At 37.4% G+C, this 18,756-nt stretch overlaps 1 protein-coding gene across 6 annotated transcripts in view; it reads right to left on the bottom strand.

Moving 5' to 3' along the window:
* Positions 1–18,756, bottom strand: part of PPP1R12A (protein phosphatase 1 regulatory subunit 12A) — a 167,358-nt gene that overhangs the window by 19,356 nt on the left and 129,246 nt on the right. For all 6 annotated transcript variants that reach the window (XM_027543288.1, XM_027543287.1, XM_027543286.1 and 3 more), the window contains 5 exons: positions 12,110–12,200; positions 10,808–11,002; positions 10,398–10,566; positions 7,484–7,605; positions 4,345–4,410 (listed from right to left, as the gene is read on the bottom strand). In XM_027543288.1, coding sequence (XP_027399089.1) covers positions 4,345–4,410; positions 7,484–7,605; positions 10,398–10,566; positions 10,808–11,002; positions 12,110–12,200 — 643 coding nt within the window. The remainder of the gene's footprint in view (positions 1–4,344; positions 4,411–7,483; positions 7,606–10,397; positions 10,567–10,807; positions 11,003–12,109; positions 12,201–18,756) is intronic.

The following is an 18,756-nucleotide window of genomic DNA, read 5'->3' as shown; positions in this document are numbered from 1 at the left end:
CACACTGCTGTGTAACAGCTCTCTACAACTTTTTTCATCTTGCAAAACTGTAATTTTATACCCACTAAACAAATCTCTGCAACTCCAATACTTTGGCCACCTCATGTGAAGAGTTGACTCATTGGAAAAGACCCTGATGATGGGAGGGATCAGGGGCAGGAGGAGAAGGGGACGACAGAGGATGAGATGGCTGGATGGCATCACTGACTCGATGGACATGAGTCTCAGTGAACTCCAGGAGTTGGTGATGGACAGGGAGGCCTGGCGTGCTGCGATTCATGGGGTCACAAAGAGTCAGACACGACTGAGCGACTGAACTGAACTGAAACAAATCTCTATACCCTCCTACCCCCAGCTCCTGGCAACTACAATTCTACTCTTTGTTACACATGAGTTTGAATACTTTGGTGAGAGCACAAGCGTTGTCAATTGTGTCGGACTCGGACTCTTTGACCCCATCAACTATAGCCCACCAGACTCCTCTGTACATGGAATTCTCCAGGCAAGAATGCTGGAGTGGGCTGCCATTCCCCTTTCCAGGGGATCTTCCCTACCCTGGGAGATCGAACCTGGGTCTCCAGCATTGCAGGCAGATTCTTTACTGTCCGAGCCAACAGGGAAGCCCGTGGAATCATACAGAAGGTGCTTTTTGGTGACCTGTTTATTTCACTTAGCATAATGTCCTTGTGACTCCCTGTGTTTTTTTTTTCCCCCTTGTGGTTTAAAATTGTTTTTCTGAGGTAAAAATATCCTTTAAGTTTTTCTGACTGCAATACCATAAGATCATATACCATACTATAACAAAGTTCCTCTATAATTCCCCATCTCTCAAATGCTCTAGATAACTACTGTTAATCTTTTCTGTATACAAAACTATGTGACCACATAAATATCTATCCATACAAATACATTTTATTTAATCTATTCCCAACTAATAGACATTTTGAAAGTTTTTAATATTTTGCTTCAAAAGCCATGCTACTATCAACACTTTAGACTTATTTTTGCACACGTAAGTCACTTCACTGGAAATAAATGTCTTGAAGTGTAACTGAAAAGCAAAGAGGCATGAACTTTTTCTGAAAGGTTCAGATTTGTGTTGCTCAACTGATCTCTCAAGAAAATGAATTTATTATAGCCCCAAAGTGTTATATGAAAATGCCTATTTCAAAACTAAATATGACCAACCTGAGCATTATTAACCTTTGTCGATTTCACTTTGGTATTAATTATTATGTCTTTGGTTATTAATGAGAGTAAATATATTTTAAGCTTATTGGCCATTTATATTTCTTCTTTTGTTATGTTTATAAATTTCATGGATTCTGCTTCCAATTTTTTTTAACTGTGTCTTTTAAACAGTACAAATATTGATCTTTTAAATGCTATAAAAGAGGGCTGCTGCTGCTAAGTCACTTCAGTCGTATCTGACTCTGTGTGACCCCATAGACAGCAGCCAACCAGGCTCCCCCGTCCCTGGGATTCTCCAGGCAAGAACACTGGAGTGGGTTGCCATTTCCTTCTCCAATGCATGAAAGTGAAAAGTGAAAGTCAAGTTGCTCAGTCGTGTCCGACTCTTCGAGACCCCATGGACTGCAGCCTACCAGGCTCCTCCATCCATGGGATTTTTCAGGCAAACTACTGGAGTGGGGTGCCATTGCCTTCTCCAATAAAAGAGGGCTACACTATTTAAAGTGAGCAAATGTGTCTCAATTTTAATAAGGATGTCTTTTTTGCAATTTTCTAGCTTTTCCTGTTTAAACAATCAAATCTATTAATCCTTTCTTCATAGTTTCTTGCCATGCTTATTTAAATTTTTGACCTATTACTAATGTTCTTCACATAGTAGAAGTTTTACCATCCTATAATGAAAGCAAATCATAATAGCCTAAGCAACAGAAGCCCCATTTATGGAATAATGAACCACACTATGATAAAGTAATTCAAGTTTTCTGGATCCAATTTTATCTTAATTTTTTAAAAATTTATATCCTGAAGTAGTTTCAAAGGCAATTCAAAAAATTTAACAACTTTCTGGTTAACTTAAAGTTTACTTTTCTTTGAAGCAAAAAAGTATATGCCACAGAGTCATTTTTTCAATTTGGTGAACTTGGATTCTATAAACTGAGTAAAAGTTTTGTTATAAAACACTTCTGAGGTAGTGATAACACTATTTCAAAAATACACAGAATTGGGTTGATCATACTTTTTCACAGAAAAACAAGGGCTGACACTATAAATTTTCATAAGAGAGCAACTCTCTTTGGTGGAAGCACTTTTGCAGTCCATTGTAGAGGACACTACAAGTTTCTGTCCTCACCTCCCCCCTTGCTCTCATGGTGCAGCGGTCACTGAGTTTAGGTGAGTGGCATGCAGCCCATATTCACAGCGAAACCGCTGACCCATCTCAGTGGCGGGCCTCATCCGGCCTAAACTAATGATCATAGTTCCAGTCCTATGTTGTAAAGCAGCCTGAGGATGAAGCTGATATAGAGGGTTGTGAAATATAATTGACATACAGTAAATTATCTTTGTTTAATCTAGTTCAAGCTGGGTTTTGGGATGCTTGGAACTGAAAAAATGTTAGCACAAAGCAAGATCTAAATAATGCTCTATTTAAAATGAACAAAAACTATTTAAATTGTTTGGAACTAAGAAATTTTGGTCATAAAAACAATATTCTATTCAATGTATCTCATATATAATTTTAACGATAAGACTTGAATATAACATATATCAACATGCTTCAAAACCACAAGCTTGGAAGCCAGAACATCTTTTGCCTCCTACCCCAGCCTGGTGGGATGAGGGATCTGTGTGATATGGCAGTGAGAAGTGTCAGCTGGAGATGGTTTACTAATTCCCTCGCTCTTGCTTATCTGTCCACTGTTTCTCCTTGAAAGATGAGAATTCATAGGCTATCACTGGGCAAGGAAGATGATGGACAAGTTTACAGAAAATAATAAACAAGAGACATAGCTGAATGGGGAAGTGCTGACAACTGACAGGCAAAGGGTTTAAAAATGACAAAACTTGGCCTGCAAAAAATTCACCCTTGGAAGTAATTGATTCTTCAACTTGTCTGGCTACCTAAAGAGAAAATAAAGGTACCTTTTGGGTCAAAATACACAAACTTGTCCCTAAGAGTAATGTCCACAGTCACCTAGTACAGGGAACCAACTTCTGGTCACTTCACATTATTGTCAATCCCAACAACTAAAAGTAATCTTAACAGCTTTATGTAGCAATGTCAAAATGAAGAAAATATGACCAGAATGCCGTTTCAGGCTGGATGCTTGAATTTAAAACATTAAGACTAACTCATATTGTACCATCTACTCCTATGTAAACAAAGTTATTCCATGTATGTCAGCTTTGTGCAGAGGCAAACAACAGAGAACAGAAGGGGAAAAAACTAGTGGGAAGAAACTTTGGTCATTTGATAGCTATGCAATCTCATCAATCAAACTTGCCTTCATTTCTTTAATCAGTACTGGGGTTGGAGGGCAGGGAACCTTTTCCTGAAGATTAATGGAAAGATCAGCAGTGATAATGAATGTAAAAGTTGTTTAGAGACACGAAATTTCTAAACAAATGTAAAGAAAGTTAAAATGACCTATTATCTTCTCCATAATATAATCCTGCCGTTTACAAAACTAAACTCCGGGTCTGGTAAGGTATGCACTACTTCTGGATAGCCTTTAGATACTTTTCTTTGGTCAAAGGTGTAACAGGTAGGCTTGCTTAAAGGCAAAAAGTGAAAATAGCATTCAGCGTGTTTTGCAGCAAGCCATTATAGAGGCAGAACACATTAAGAGGGGCACCTCCAAGCTCCTTCCTGGGAACTACACTCAGTTTAAGCTGCCATAGCTTTTGACTGTGTGCACTGCAATTTATCTCAATTTACCTCATGCAACCATTAGCAAGATGTATTGTAAGGTAATTCCCTCTTTGCCTTATGTGGCTTACAAAAGATTACTGAACACTCTACTTTTGGATAGCGTGGAAACCTGTTTTCTCGGTTTTTTCTTTTCAACCTTGAAGGCTAACATACATACAATAAACTAGACCCACTTAGAGTATACAGCTGATGAGTTTTGACAGTTGTGTATATCCCAAAAAACCCTCTACGATCAGGATCTAAAGTATTCCCAATGTCTCTGAAATACTCTTTGTGCCCCTTTCCAGTCCCCCACACCCAATTTCAGAAAACCACTGATGGACTATCCCCAGCATGCAGGTACAGTGTACAGTAACTGTCTTACATGAATATATATAAACAAAAGTAAAATGTAATCCTTAAAAATACAAATATTTCTAAATACAGAAAATAATGCTAATTACCTGAACTTCTTTCTTATTGGATCCCTCCTCTGTATCAGATTGTTGTTCTTGTTCATTTTCATCACTCTAAAATAGATTATCAATTTATTTTAGAAAAGTAAAGATAATTTTGAAACAGTTAATATTTAAATATATTAAGGCTTTTCTAATTTAAAATGACTTGGGAAAACATAACAGGAAATGGATCAAAAGGAAAACTGGTTTTTAAGTGGGAATTTTTCTACCCCGTTTACAGGAAGCCTGTTTTATCTACATAGTACAATCTAATTAGGTTAGCATATATAATCTACCTAACATTCTGATTTTAAAAACACATTCATACTGGGGATGAGGATGCTGGAGGTTTAATGTGAAAATATGATACTCAATTTTATATTGTGATGTTATTGCATGTACTTTAATAGTCAAAACAGATACTATTTAGCTGTCCAAATATAATGAGGCAGCAAAAATAGGAAACATTATCTTAAGTAAGAAAAGCTCCATTCTATAAGCGTGGTAAGATTTATATACAATCCTATTATGCTTAGGTAGTTTAGCTATCTAGCTATTTCTTGGGAATTTATAGCACACCAAATAGAAAACACAAGACTTGGTAGGCTAAAAGTCTAGACTCTCAGCCAATGGGAATGTTCTATTAGAAAGCTGAAAAACTCAATAAGCCTTAAAGGACTGAAAGAAAAGGGAAATACACAATCAACGCATCTGGCTCAGGCTCACTATAAAAATCACACAGGTTTTAAGATTAAATCATCCTATTTCAGACTGGTATAGCTATTTTCAGCTCTGTGAGTTAGAGTAAATTTAATAAAGAAAATTCTGAGTCATAGTTACCTCATCCATAAAGTAGGGATAAAAACCTCACAGAATTGTCCTAAGGGTTATAGAGGATCTTTATACAACTCATCATGTGGTTTCTAGCAAAAATGGTATTTGAAGTTACTAAGCAAACAGGAGCAATCAATGCTGCTACTACTAGCATTATTTAATAATATAAATGTATTAATTCCACAATATGAACTGGTTGTCTTTATGCATTACTATTTCACGGAAGAACACAGGAACTGAAAACTTTAAAAATGGGGAGGCTCAGAAGTCTTGAAAAGTGGTAACTAAGAAAAAAAAAAAAAGGAAACCTAGTAATAACTTGCCTAACCATATACCACCCTTTCTTTGACAGAGCCGTTTTTGTATACTGTTTGATACAGGTTCAATCAAAAGGCTATGGAAAGGAAAGGATATCTGTGCTGATGGTTGATTAGAACACAATTCAACGCAAGGTCAAATTAAAAGGATGACTATTGCCTACAGAGATCTCAGGAACAATCATTATAATGCTAGTTATGTGTATGACTCTAGAAAGTGGAGTTTTGAAGGGAGAGCTGGTGCAAATAAAACTGGGGAAAAATAAATACTGTATAAAAAAGCTTTGCTTATTAAACACCTAATACATATAAGTTATTAAAAAGGTAAGAATTTTTAAGTAGTAAGAGTTACTAAGATGCTAAGACTGACAGGCTTTATTATTATTATTATTAAAATATTACTGACCAATCAATTAAGATCAACCAGACATCACGTACTTCCTGACAAAGGAAAAAAACACCCTGCCAAGAGAATACTGAACCAGAATCTGATCATTTCTACACCTCAAATTACCAATTTATAGGAAACACAAAAAAAACTACATGAATGTGTTAAACTATACTTCAGGAATATAACCCAGTTCATTAAAAAATAATTGTAAGAAAAAAAGAGATGGAAGGAGTAACTGATTTTTTAAAAGAGACTTGAAAGAAAAAACTAATCATAATTTATGGTCCTTATTTGGATGCTAATCAAATCAGCAAAAAATAAAATTACAACAGACCATCTATGGCAATAGGAGTCAAAGTGAAAGTGAAGTCGCTCAGTCGTGTCTGACTCTTTGTGACCCTGAGGACTGTAGCCCATCAGGCTCCTCCACCCATGGGATTCTCCAGGCAAGAATACTGGAGTGGGTTGCCATTTCCTTCTCTAGGGGATCTTCCTGACCCAGGGATAAACCCAGGTCTCCTGCATTGCAGGCAGACGCTTTAACCTCTGAGCCACCAGGGAAGCCTAAGTGATAAAGAATCTGTCTGCAATGAAGGAGACTGGGGTTCAATCCCCGGGTTGGGAAGATCCCTAGGAGAAGGAAATGGCAACCCACTCCAGTACTCCTGCCCGGAGAATCCCATGATCAGAGGAGCCTGGCAGGCCACAGTCCATGAGGTCGCAAGAGTTGGACTTGAATTAGCGACTAAACCACCACCACAGGCCTGTGTAAATGGAAAGATGATACGCCCATGAGGTCAGGTGGACAATTAGGTCTTTCCAGGCAATATGAGTCAGGAGGACATTAAAAGTGACTGTCTATTCAGTATTAAGGATTTATTGTCAATTTATTTAAAATAAACATGATCATGGTATTATGATCACTCATTAAAAGATAGTATTTATGGTTACTTATATTACTTTTAAAAAATAAAATTTTAATATTTTAAAAAGGAGTCCTTATCTCTTGAAAATTCATACTGAAATTTTTACATATGTAGTATTACTAAAATTTTCTTCAAATATAAATAATTGGGAGTTGGGAAAATGGAAGAGATTTAACTTAACAATGACCATCTGGGGTGGGATGATATACTTCTTTATGTTTAAACTTTTCTGCATTTTTTTTTTCCTGGGGAGGAAAAAAAGGATAAAAAAAAAAATCCCCCAAAATTAAATTAGTTTTGCCTTTCTGAGGTGCATGTTGTATTGAAATAGGATAAATTTCACATTAACTGTGTTATCCCATAGTTCTTCTTTCTCCTGCAAATGAATAGCAATGTCAGGCAAATAGAGATGAAGAAGAAAAAATTAAAATTTATAAGATTGCAGCCATTATTTTTTTATTCCAATACTGGGACAGTACTCTTGCTTGTAAGTAATGTCAGAAATCTGAGTAGTTGTTTATTCTTAAAAAGAAAACCTCTTCTGATTTAAATAACTAGCTTAAACACATAGTGATGACCTAAAGAATACATAAACTGAGGCATATAAGAAATTATTATTGTACATTCCTAGAAAGATTAAGCATATATCAAGTAGATATATTTTAATAAGTTCTCACATCTTGTGTCCAAAACGAAACTCCCGTAGATCTTCTTTTCTCTCTTGGTCGCCTTCGTTCTCTGATTGATTTAGGTTGTGATTTATCTTCCCCCTCTTTTTCTTCTTCTTTCTTTTCTCCCTCTGTTAAGGATTAAAATTAATCATATGGCAGCAATGCATCTTTGAACTATTTGCAAAGTAAATATGAAAACAATTCTAAGTCAACCTCTGTGAAAGTTTCTAAAGTTCTCTAATCAGAAATAATTTTTGCCCCCTCAGTGCTCCTGTAACACCTGGTTTAAACATGCCTGTGTCTCCCATTAGACACACTCTTGAAAATCAAGAATTTTAATTACTTCATTTTTCTAGTGCTTAAAACAAAAATTTTGCTTAAAAGACACATTTAATAATATCTATTGAAAAGAAAATAAATCAATCCTATGAAGAGAATGGGGCCCTAGTTATTAGTGTCTGACAGGAAAATAGTTCTCATGCCCAAACAGTCGCTAACAATGGAGCAGCTAGCGGGCACACACATCTATCAGCTCCTACTTCTGCCATTCCCAGTCCTCATGTGGCAGTAGAATCAATGCACCATTCACTGAATTTTCTTTTAGTATCTCAGAGCAAACCTTTTTTCCTGCCTTGGGAAAAAAGTATCTTTTATTAAAAACAAATCAATGTAAAATCTTCAAATTTGTTCCCTTCCTGGGATAGTTAAAATATCCTCAGACTTACATACTAGAAGAATATTAGAACCTCTGAATATGTTTTAAAAAGTAGACATATGGAGCAAAGTAATGCTAAAAATGATTGTGAAAAGGCTCTTGTGTCATTAGCAGGCTCCTTGTCTCCTTCTGTGAAGAAAAAGCAGCAAAAGAAACTCCAAAATTCTAGTATTAAGAGGGGTTTAATCTTTTCAGAATTAGTTTAGTGCAAAGGCCTCAAACTCCAAAACCAACAGTGGTCATCCAGGTTATATAAGAGTGTGTGTGTGTGTGTGGGGGGGGGGGGGGGGCTACTGTTTCTCAGCTCTAATCAACTGTTGATGTGAGAATTCAGATCCAGTGTTGCCGTATCTTCCAACTTTTCAAAAGAATACAGAAATTTGAACTTTTATTTAAATATCCCTAATTTAAATGTTGGCTCAAAATTTTTATAATCATTACACAGGCCTCACACTCAGAGGTTTAAAGAACTGAAATATTTCAATGTCCAACAAAAGAACAGCCAGCTTGCAGTTGAAAAAAATTTAGTTTTCTGAAGCTTACTCCTATAGGACTACTGATATTATCATGACTAATCACAATAAACTGGAAAATTCTGAAAGAGATGGGAATACCAGACCACCTGACCTGCCTCTTGAGAAACCTACAGTTAGAACTGGACATGGAACAACAGACTGGTTCCAAATAGGAAAAGGAGTTCATCAAGGCTGTATATTGTCACCCTGCTTATTTAACTTATATGCAGAGTACATCATGAGAAATGCTGGGCTGGAAGAAGCACAAGCTGGAATCAAGATTGCCGGGAGAAATATCAATAACCTCAGATATGCAGATGACACCACCCTTATGGCAGAAAGTGAAGAGGAACTAAAAAGCCTCTCAGTGAGAGTGAAAGAGGAGAGTGAAAAAGTTGCCTTAAAGCTCAACATTCAGAAAACGAAGATCATGGCATCTGGTCCCATCACTTCATGGCAAATAGATGGGGAAACAGTGGAAACAGTGACAGACTTTATTTTGGGGGGCTCCAAAATCACTGCAGATGGTGATTGCAGCCATGAAATTAAAAGACGCTTACTCCTTGGAAGAAAAGTTATGACCAACCTAGATAGCATATTCAAAAGCAGAGACGTTACTTTGACAACAAAGGTCCGTCTAGTCAAGGCTATGGTTTTTCCTGTGGTCATGTATGGATGTGGGAGTTGGACTGTGAAGAAAGCTGAGCACCGAAGAATTGATGCTTTTGGTTGGAGAAGACTCTTGAGAGTCCCTTGGACTGCAAGGAGATCCAACCAGTCCATTCTGAAGGAGATCAGCCCTGGGATTTCTTTGGAAGGAATGATACTAAAGCTGAAACTCCAGTACTTTGGCCACCTCATGTGAAGAGCTGACTCATTGGAAAAGACTCTGATGCTGGGAGGGATTGGGGGCAGGAGAAGGGGACGACAGAGGATGAGATGGCTGGATGGCATCACTGACTCGATGGACATGAGTCTGAGTGAACTCCAGGAGATGGTGATGGACAGGGAGGCCTGGCATGCTGCAATTCATGGGGTCACAAAGAGTCGGACACGACTGAGCGACTGAACTGAACTGAATACTATTTGATTTTGCTTTTAAAATATAAAATACCTACAATTGGAATACTTTTATTTAGCACCCATTTCTTAAAGTAGGAGTTAATCAGAGTTTATGTAGGAAGTTTATATGCAATAATAGGAAATGCTAATAGCATCAACATGCCAATACACAGCTGAAAAAGAAACCTATTTTTCAAGAAATAAGAATAGAAATAATTTTTTTGGCAAGGACTTTATATATATATGTTAAATGATTTTTGTTTAAAACAATTTCACAATAGTTAAAAGATATGATCTACATAATATGCAAGAAATGACTTGAAAGATTAATAAACTGTTCTTAGAAATAATCACCCCTCCAGTTTTTCTATACCAACTTCTATGCTGATCTACATAAAGATTTTTGAAGTCTTAGGCAATAAAGATACGTGTATCAATGCCAGATCATACAATTTTCTGTTTTTGTTTCCTACTTTTCTCATTTTCAACCATCATATTCTTTCTGGTTAGGTAGAATGAGTCCCAGTTTAGGATGTTGGCTCTTTTCTGTTAAAGTATATTAATTAGGAAAAACCAACTCAAAGAATTATCTGAAGGAAACAAAGTGTTTTCGAATTTTCGTTCTTACCTCTTTCATTTTCCTTAGTTAATCCTCTGGAGTAAGCAGAAGTTATACCTACAAGACTATTTGGCCTGTTTAATTGACTTGAAGCATAAAGTGAACTGCTCATTGTAGAAAGTAAAGAGGAGGGAGTGGTTGAACTTGAAGTTGATACTGGTCTGTAGCGTTGATAAGCCTGTGAGAGGTGAAAATTAACACCCATTTGAAATATTAAACACAGATAAAAACATAAAATATTTAAGTTCATTTTAAAGGAAAAGTAATGTTCTACTCATGTCAAGATAATTAAGACTTCCAGTTAAAATCCTTATGAGTAATTTGCATGTGGTTTGTTAGTAAATAAATCTCTTACATTTTGAGAATCACAAGAACTACCCATGCCATATGACCTAGTTGTGTTGCTGGTATACTATTACCTCATCATATGTTCTGGAGTACTTTTGTTTATATTCATCTTCTCTAGATGTTTCTGATTCCTTCTTTTCTTCCTGCTTTTCTTTATCCTGTTTCTCTTTTTCCTCTTTTTCTTCATTTTCTTGTTCTCTGGTTCGGGTGGAACGACTCCTCCCTATTGTTTTTTCAGCTTCCTGAAGATCAGTCAATGTTACCCCCTGCACACAAAAAAAAGATATGTTAAATTAAATATGAATGTATTAGAAGTCAAATATTCATGTTTAGAACTGGTCTGCAAATTTAAACAGAATTCCTACTTAGCAAGTCATACTCATTCTATGAAGAATCATCATGAGCAAGCACAATAGTATGTACTGGGAAAGAAATAAAATATATGCAAGAAATTGTCTCTTTATTAAAGAAATTAACAAAATAGCACAGGAACTGACCGTATGAATATAAATATTCGTAAGAAGTTCAAAGAAAGAAGGAAAAGCCAATATATACACTATTTATATATTAAAGTTACATGTATTTATGAGTTTTTATATATGTAGATGAACAAAGATTTCAGTAGGGCGGTAATTTTTGAAGGTTAAGTCCCCAAAAGGATAGGTTGAATTTTAAGACGTAAAGGTACAAACACATAAAAAACATGTTAAGATCCTATGAAATACACAGTTTAACTTGAAATGTAAGTAATGGTAAGGGTCAAATAGTTTAATCTGGACTTTGGAGCCCCTGAACTGCACGAAACAGAAGATAGAAAGAGATATAAGGGACATAATCAGAATGGCAAGGAGGTAAGAAGAAGATAATTAGCTGGAGTTGACATTTTTCTCATACTTGCACATCAGCTTTTTGAAATACCTAACATAAAATGCTTATTTCCCACCCCTTTCCAATACTCAGAATTATTTAATAATTATAAGACATCATATATGATTCATTTTTAACACTAATCAAATACTCTGAATCAGACACTATATTAGGACGAGAAACATAAACACTCAGAGAGATATACAAAGGCATACAAAACATGCCTTAACAGTAATAGCCACATGTAATATCAGATGAAATGTAATTAGATAAAATGTAATATTAACAGCATGCTGCTGCTGCTGCTGCTAAGTCGCTTTAGTCGTGTCCGAACTGTGCGACCCATAGACGGCATAGCCATATTTAAAAGGCTACAGCAGGATTACTAAAGCAACTTTTATATTTTAAGACTCACTCATACTATATACTGAGATCAATATTTGCACGAAATGTGAAAAGGGGAAACATAGTTCTGAACTTTTATATATTACACACATTACATATACCTGTGTTGATCTTCTAGACTGTCTTGCTTGTCTAGATCTTGCTTTTCTTTGGGATTCAGACTCTTCATCTCTAACAGGAGTGAGGTATGATCTACAGTAATAAATAAAAATCGTCAGTTGGAAATACATTACCTCTGAATGTAATCACACATGAATGTACATAAATGAAACATCTAAGTTTAGCATTTTAATGGATTTTAAAGAGTTATCAGAAAATGGTTAGACCCATTCTGAAATTCAACAATGCAGTTTGATAGTTTTTTAGACTGTAACTACTCATATTAACATATATTTAAAAAAATTTTTCCTATCCAGTTTTGTTTTCTCAAACTTGTAATATCATATCTCTTAGCTCCTTTCAACATCATCCTAGATAATACGTGAAGCTATAGACTGTCAATGTCTTTTTATGGTAACATCATTAGGACTGAATGCAGTTTGTAGGGTGTGAGGTGACTAGTGAAGAAGCACGACTCCCTGCACTGCTGTCATCCTGCACTGACTAAAAATCATACTTTTGTTCATACTTAAAGTTCTCTAAAACTTCAAGTACTGTCATGTATGAACTCCTTTAAAATCAGCATCTTACTCTTCAGTCACTGATTTTCTGATACAGAAAATAACATTTGGTATTATCTTCACTACATTTTACATTTTAAATCTAAGCCCAGCAGTGGTGGCTGCGCGGCAGGAGCTACTCCTCGTCCGAGGTCAGCGGCGGTGGCCGAGAGGAGCTACCCCACGTCCAAGGTAAGGAGCAGCAGCTGCTCTTTGCAGGAGAAGCTGTGAAGAGATACCCCACGTTCAAGGTAAGAGAAACCCAAGGAAGACAGTAGGCGCTGAGAGGACGTCAGAGGGCAGACAGACTGAAACCACATTCACAGACAACTAGCCAATCTGATCACACGGACCACAGCTTGTCTAACTCAATGAAATTAAGCCGTGCCCTGTGGGGCCACCCAAGACGGACAGTTCATGGTGGAGAGGTCTGACAGAAAGTGGTCCAATGGAGAAGAGAATGGCAAACCACTTCAGTATTCTTGCCTTGAGAACCCCATGAATAGTATGAAAAGGCAAAAAGATAGAACACTGAAAGATGAACTCCCTAGGTCGGTAGGTGCCCAATATGCTACTGGAGATCAGTGGAGAAATAACTCCAGAAAGAATGAAGGGATGGAGCCAAAGCAAAAACAACACCCAGTTGTGGATGGGACTGGTGATAGAAGCAAGGTCCGATGCTGTAAAGAGCAATACTGCATAGGAACCTGGTATGTCAGGTCCATGAATCAAGGCAAATTGCAAGTGGTCAAACAGGAGACAGTAAGAGTGAACTTCAACATTCTAGGAATCAGTGAACTAAGATGGACTGGAATGGGTGAATTTAACTCAGATGACCATTATATCTACTACTGTGGGCAGGAATCCCTTAGAGGAAATGGGAGTAGCCATCATAGTCAACAAAGGAGTCTGAAATGCAGTACTTGGATGCAATCTCAAAAACAACAGAATTATCTCTGTTCGTTTCCAAGGCAAACCATCCAATGTCACAGGAATCCAAGTCTGTGCCCCAACCAGTAACGCTGAAGAAGCTGAAGTTGAATGGTTCTACGTAGACCTACAAGACCTTTTAGAACTAACACCCCAAAAATATGTCCTTTTCATGATAGGGGACTGGAGTGCAAAAGTAGGAAGTCAAGAAACACCTGGAGTAAGTGGCAAATTTGGCCTTGGAGTACAAAATGAAGCAGGGCGAAGGCTAATAGAGTTTTGCCAAGAGAACGCACTGGTCAAAGCAAACACCCTCTTCCAACAACACAAGAGAAGACTCTACACATGGACATCACCAGATGGTCAACACTGAAATCAGACTGGTTACATTCTCTGCAGCCAAAGATGGAGAAGCTCTAGACAGTCAGCAAAAACAAGAACGGGAGCTGACTGTGGCTCAGATCATGAACTCCTTACTGCCAAATTCAGACTTAAAATGAAGAAAATGAGGAAAACCATTAGACCATTCTGGTATGACCTAAATCAAATCCCTTATGTTTACACAGTGGAGTGAGAAATAGATTTAAAGGGCTAGATCTGATAGACGGAGTGACTGATGAACTATGGACAGAGGTTTGTGACATTGTTACAGGAGACAGGGATCAAGATCATCCCCAAGAAAAAGAAGTACAAAAAAGCAAAATGGCTCTGAGGAGCCCTTACAAATAGCTGTGAAAAGAAGAGAAGTGAAAAGCAAAGGAGAAACGGAAAGGAAAGATATTCCCATTTGAATGCAGAGTTCCAAAGAATAACAAGGAGAGATAAGAAAGCCTTCCTCAGTGATCAGTGCAAAGAAATAGAGGAAAACAATAGAATGGGAAAGACTAGAGGTCTCTTCAAGAAAATAAGAGATACCAAGGGAACATGTCATGCAAAGATGAGCACAATAAAAGATGGAAAAGGTATTGACCTAACAGAAGCAGAAGATATTAAGAGGCGGCAAGAATACACAGAAGAAATATATAAAAAAGATCTTCATGACCTAGATAATCACGATTGTGTGATCATTCACCTAGAGCCAGACATCCTGGAATGTGAAGTCAAGTGGGCCTTAGGAAGCATCACTATGAACAGAGCTAGTGGAGGTGATGGAATTTCAGTTGAGCTATTTCAAATCCTAAATGATGCTGTGAAAGTGTTGCACTCAATATGTCAGTGAATTTGCAAAACTCAGCAATGGCCAGAGCACTGGAAAAGGTCAGTTTTCATTCCAATCCCAAAGAAAAGCAATGCCAAAGAATGCTCTAACTACTGCACAATTCCACTCATCTCACACGCTAGTAAAGTAATGCTCAAATTCTCCAAGCCAGGCTTCAGCAATACATGAACAGTGAACTTCCAGAAGTTCAAGCTGGTTTTAGAAAAGGCAGAGGAACCAGAGATTAAATTGCCAACATCCACTGGATCATCGAAAAGCAAGAGAGTTCCCAGAAAAACATCTATTTCTGCTTTCTTGACTATGCCAAAGCCTCTGACTGTGTAGATCACAATAAACTGTGGAAAATTCTGAAAGAGATGGGAATACCAGACCACCTGACTTGCATCTTGAGAAACCTGTATGCAGGTCAGGAAGCAACAGTTAGAACTGGACATGGAACAACAGACTGGTTCCAAATAGGAAAAAGAGTACATCAAGGCTGTATATTGTCACCCTGCTTATTTAACTTATATGCAGAGTACATCATGAGAAACGCTGGACAGGAAGAAGCACAGCTGGAATCAAGATTGCCGGGAGAAATATCAATAACCTCAGATATGCAGATGACACCACCCTTATGGCAGAAAGTGAAGAAGAACGAAAGAGCCTCTTGATGAAAGTGAAAGAGGAGAGTGAAAAAGTTGGTTTAAAGCTCAACATTCAGAAAACTAAGATTATGGCTTCCAGTCCCATCACTTCATGCCAAAGAGATGGGGAAACAGTGGAAATAGTGACAGACTTTATTTTTGGGGGCTCCCAAATCACTGCAGATGGTGATTTCAGCCATGAAATTAAAAGGCGCTTACTCCTTGGAAGCAAAGTTATGACCAACCTAGATAGCATATTAAAAAGCACAGACATTACTTTGTTAATTAAGGTCCATCTAGTCAAGGTTATAGTTTTTTCAGTAGTCATGTATGGATGTGAGAGTTGACTATAAAGAAAGCTGAGCACCAAAGAATTGATGCTTTTGAACTGTGCTGTTGGAGAAGACTCTTGAGAGTCTTTTGGACTACAAGGAGATCCAACCAGTCCATCCTAAAGGAGGCCAGTCCTGGGTGTTTATCGGAAGGACTGATGTTGAAGCTGAAACTCCAATACTTTGGCCACCTGATGCGAAGCACTCACTCATTGGAGAAGACCCTGATGCTGGGAGGGATCGAGGGCTGAAGGGGAAGGGGACAACAGAGGATGAGATGGTTGGATGGTATTATCTACTCAATGGACATGCGTCTGGGTAAACTCCAGGAGTTGGTGATGGATAGGGAGACCTGTCGTGCTGCAGTTCTTCGGGTCGCAAAGAGTCGGGCACGACTGAGGGACTGAACTGAACTGAACTGAAGCCTATGTTCCATCTTGTCACAAGGTATGGACAATTTCAAAAGCATGCAATCTATGTCAAAAGGTAAATAATGAATTAACGGGTTAAATAAGCAAAGACCAGACAGAACCATTAAGTTTATCAATAACCTATCATAATGCCTCTATCTCTAAAAGCTATTTTTAAAAAAATCCTCCTGGGTTAACTTTAGTTTTTTGGTCAATTTGTAATTCATTCTGGTCTTCAGCCTTCCTGACATTATTCACAAATTCATGACAAACTTCGGAATTTTCTGTTTGTTTCAGGCCTTTTTAAAAAATCTGTTCTTTTAAAGCTCTAAGTTCAAAGAGTAAAACACATCATTAAACACCTTAATTACAATTTCTTCACAATTTTTTTTTTATACATATGAATGCATCTTTCTCTCCATTCAAAGTCTTGAATTTTTTGGAATTTGTCTCTCTAAAAGTAGACTACAAGATTCATTATTCTTAGGATTGCAAACTTGAAAAAAATCAGAGACTAAAACCTCTTAAAGTCAGCAATTTGGGGCTTTAGAAATGACCTTACCTCAATATGCATGCTGTTAATGAGTAACAGATTTAGAGGGTTACAGTGCCTTTTGGGCATTTTAAAAGGAAAATGAAAAATAGTATAATAAAAGATAGAATTAATTTTAACCATAATAATTGATAAAGACTCAGTACAAATCCAATTGTTAGTAATCCATAAATATAGCTTTCTAATAATATGACATTTTGAAACTATTCATCATTAGCTTTTTCAAAAGCTAATGCATATTTAGTCTAAGGTTCCAAATAGGAAAAGGAGTACGTCAAGGCTGTATATTGTCACCCTGCTTATTTAACTTATATGCAGAGTACATCATGAGAAACACTGGGCTGGAAGAAGCACAGCTGGAGTCAAGATTGCCAGGAGAAATATCAAGAACCTCAGATATGCAGATGACACCACCCTTATGGCAGAAAGTGAAGAGGAACTAAAAAGCCTCTTGATGAAAGTGAAAGAGGAGAGTGAAAAAGTTGCGTTAAGGCTCAACATTCAGAAAACGAAGATCATGGCACCTGGTCCCATCACTTCATGGTAAATAGATGGGGAAACAGTGGAAACAGTGACAGACTTTATTTTTGGGGGCTCTAAAATCACTGCAGATGGTGATTGCAGCCATGAAATTAAAAGACGCTTACTCCTTGGAAGGAAAGTTATGACCAACCTAGATAGCATATTCAAAAGCAGAGACATTACTTTGCCAACAAAGGTCTGTCTAGTCAAGGCTATGGTTTTTCCAGTGGTCATGTATGGATGTGAGAGTTGGACTGTGAAGAAAGCTGAGCGCTGAAGAATTGATGCTTTTGAACTGTGGTGTTGGAGAAGACTCTTGAGAGTCCCTTGGACTGCAAGGAGATCTAACCAGTCCATTCTAAAGGAGATGAGTCCTGGGTGTTCATTGGAAGGAATGATGCTAAAGCTGAAACTCCAGTACTTTGGCCACCTCATGCGAAGAGTTGACTCATTGGAAAAGACTCTGATGCTGGGAGGGATTGGGGGCAGGAGGAGAAGGGGACGACAGAGGATGAGATGGCTGGATGGCATCACCAACTCGATGCACATGAGTCTGAGTGAACTCCAGGAGTTGGTGATGAACAGGGAGGCCTTGGAGTGCTGCGATTTATGGGGTTGCAAAGAGTTGGACACGACTGAGCGACTGGACTGAACTGAATATATTTCCTATACATTTGATAGTCCCCATCTGATGTTTAGTTCCTTTCTCCTTCCCTGAGCTGTCTATACAGAGCAGACCTCTACGAACAGAACATAGAGAAGACAGAAAATTCATGTTTTTAGTATGTTTTTAATTCCAAAGAGCTAGTCATCAAAAAAGATGGCAGAATATACCAAATTTCATTGCTGCCTTAAACATTACTGTATCATATTGTCATCCTGGATTTCTTCCTTGTAACTACATAGGGTATGTAATTTTACTTACTATTTTCTGAACAATCCAAAGGTTATTTCTAAATTAAGGACTTATCTGAACAATCCAAAGGTTATTTCTAAATTAAGGACTTTTCCCTCAGTAAAGGCAATTATTCTGTATATTATTTCTTTCCCTAACATTTACTGGCTGAGACATTTATATTTATTTATAATGGGAAGATCCCCTGGAGAAGGGAATGGCTACCCACTCCAGTATTCTTGCCTGGAGAATTCCATGGACAGAGGGGTCATGGGGTTGCAGAGAGTCAGACACAACTGAGCAACTGACACCTTTTTTTTTTGTTTGTTTGTTTTTGTTTGTTTCAATAATATTTATATTTTTGTCAACCAAATTACATCTCTAAAAAGCAATACCAACCCTTGCTTCTCACTCAGCATTTTTCCTTCCAGAGGGAAGATAAGTGGTCAAATGGGAGGTGGCTGAGTCAAGGGAAAATAGTAAAAATGAGTAGTTGTACGAAACCATGGGAATTCATACTACACATATGAAGTTATTGGTAATTAGTATTTTGCAGTTTGAAAAGGCTATGGAGTATCAGAAATACTTGAACAATGAAATAA

The sequence above is a fragment of the Bos indicus x Bos taurus genome, chromosome 5, assembly GCF_003369695.1.
Source record: "Bos indicus x Bos taurus breed Angus x Brahman F1 hybrid chromosome 5, Bos_hybrid_MaternalHap_v2.0, whole genome shotgun sequence".
Classification (NCBI taxonomy): Eukaryota; Metazoa; Chordata; class Mammalia; order Artiodactyla; family Bovidae; genus Bos; species Bos indicus x Bos taurus.
Note: the sequence above shows the minus strand (reverse complement) of the source record. Positions and strands in the feature narration are given on the sequence as shown.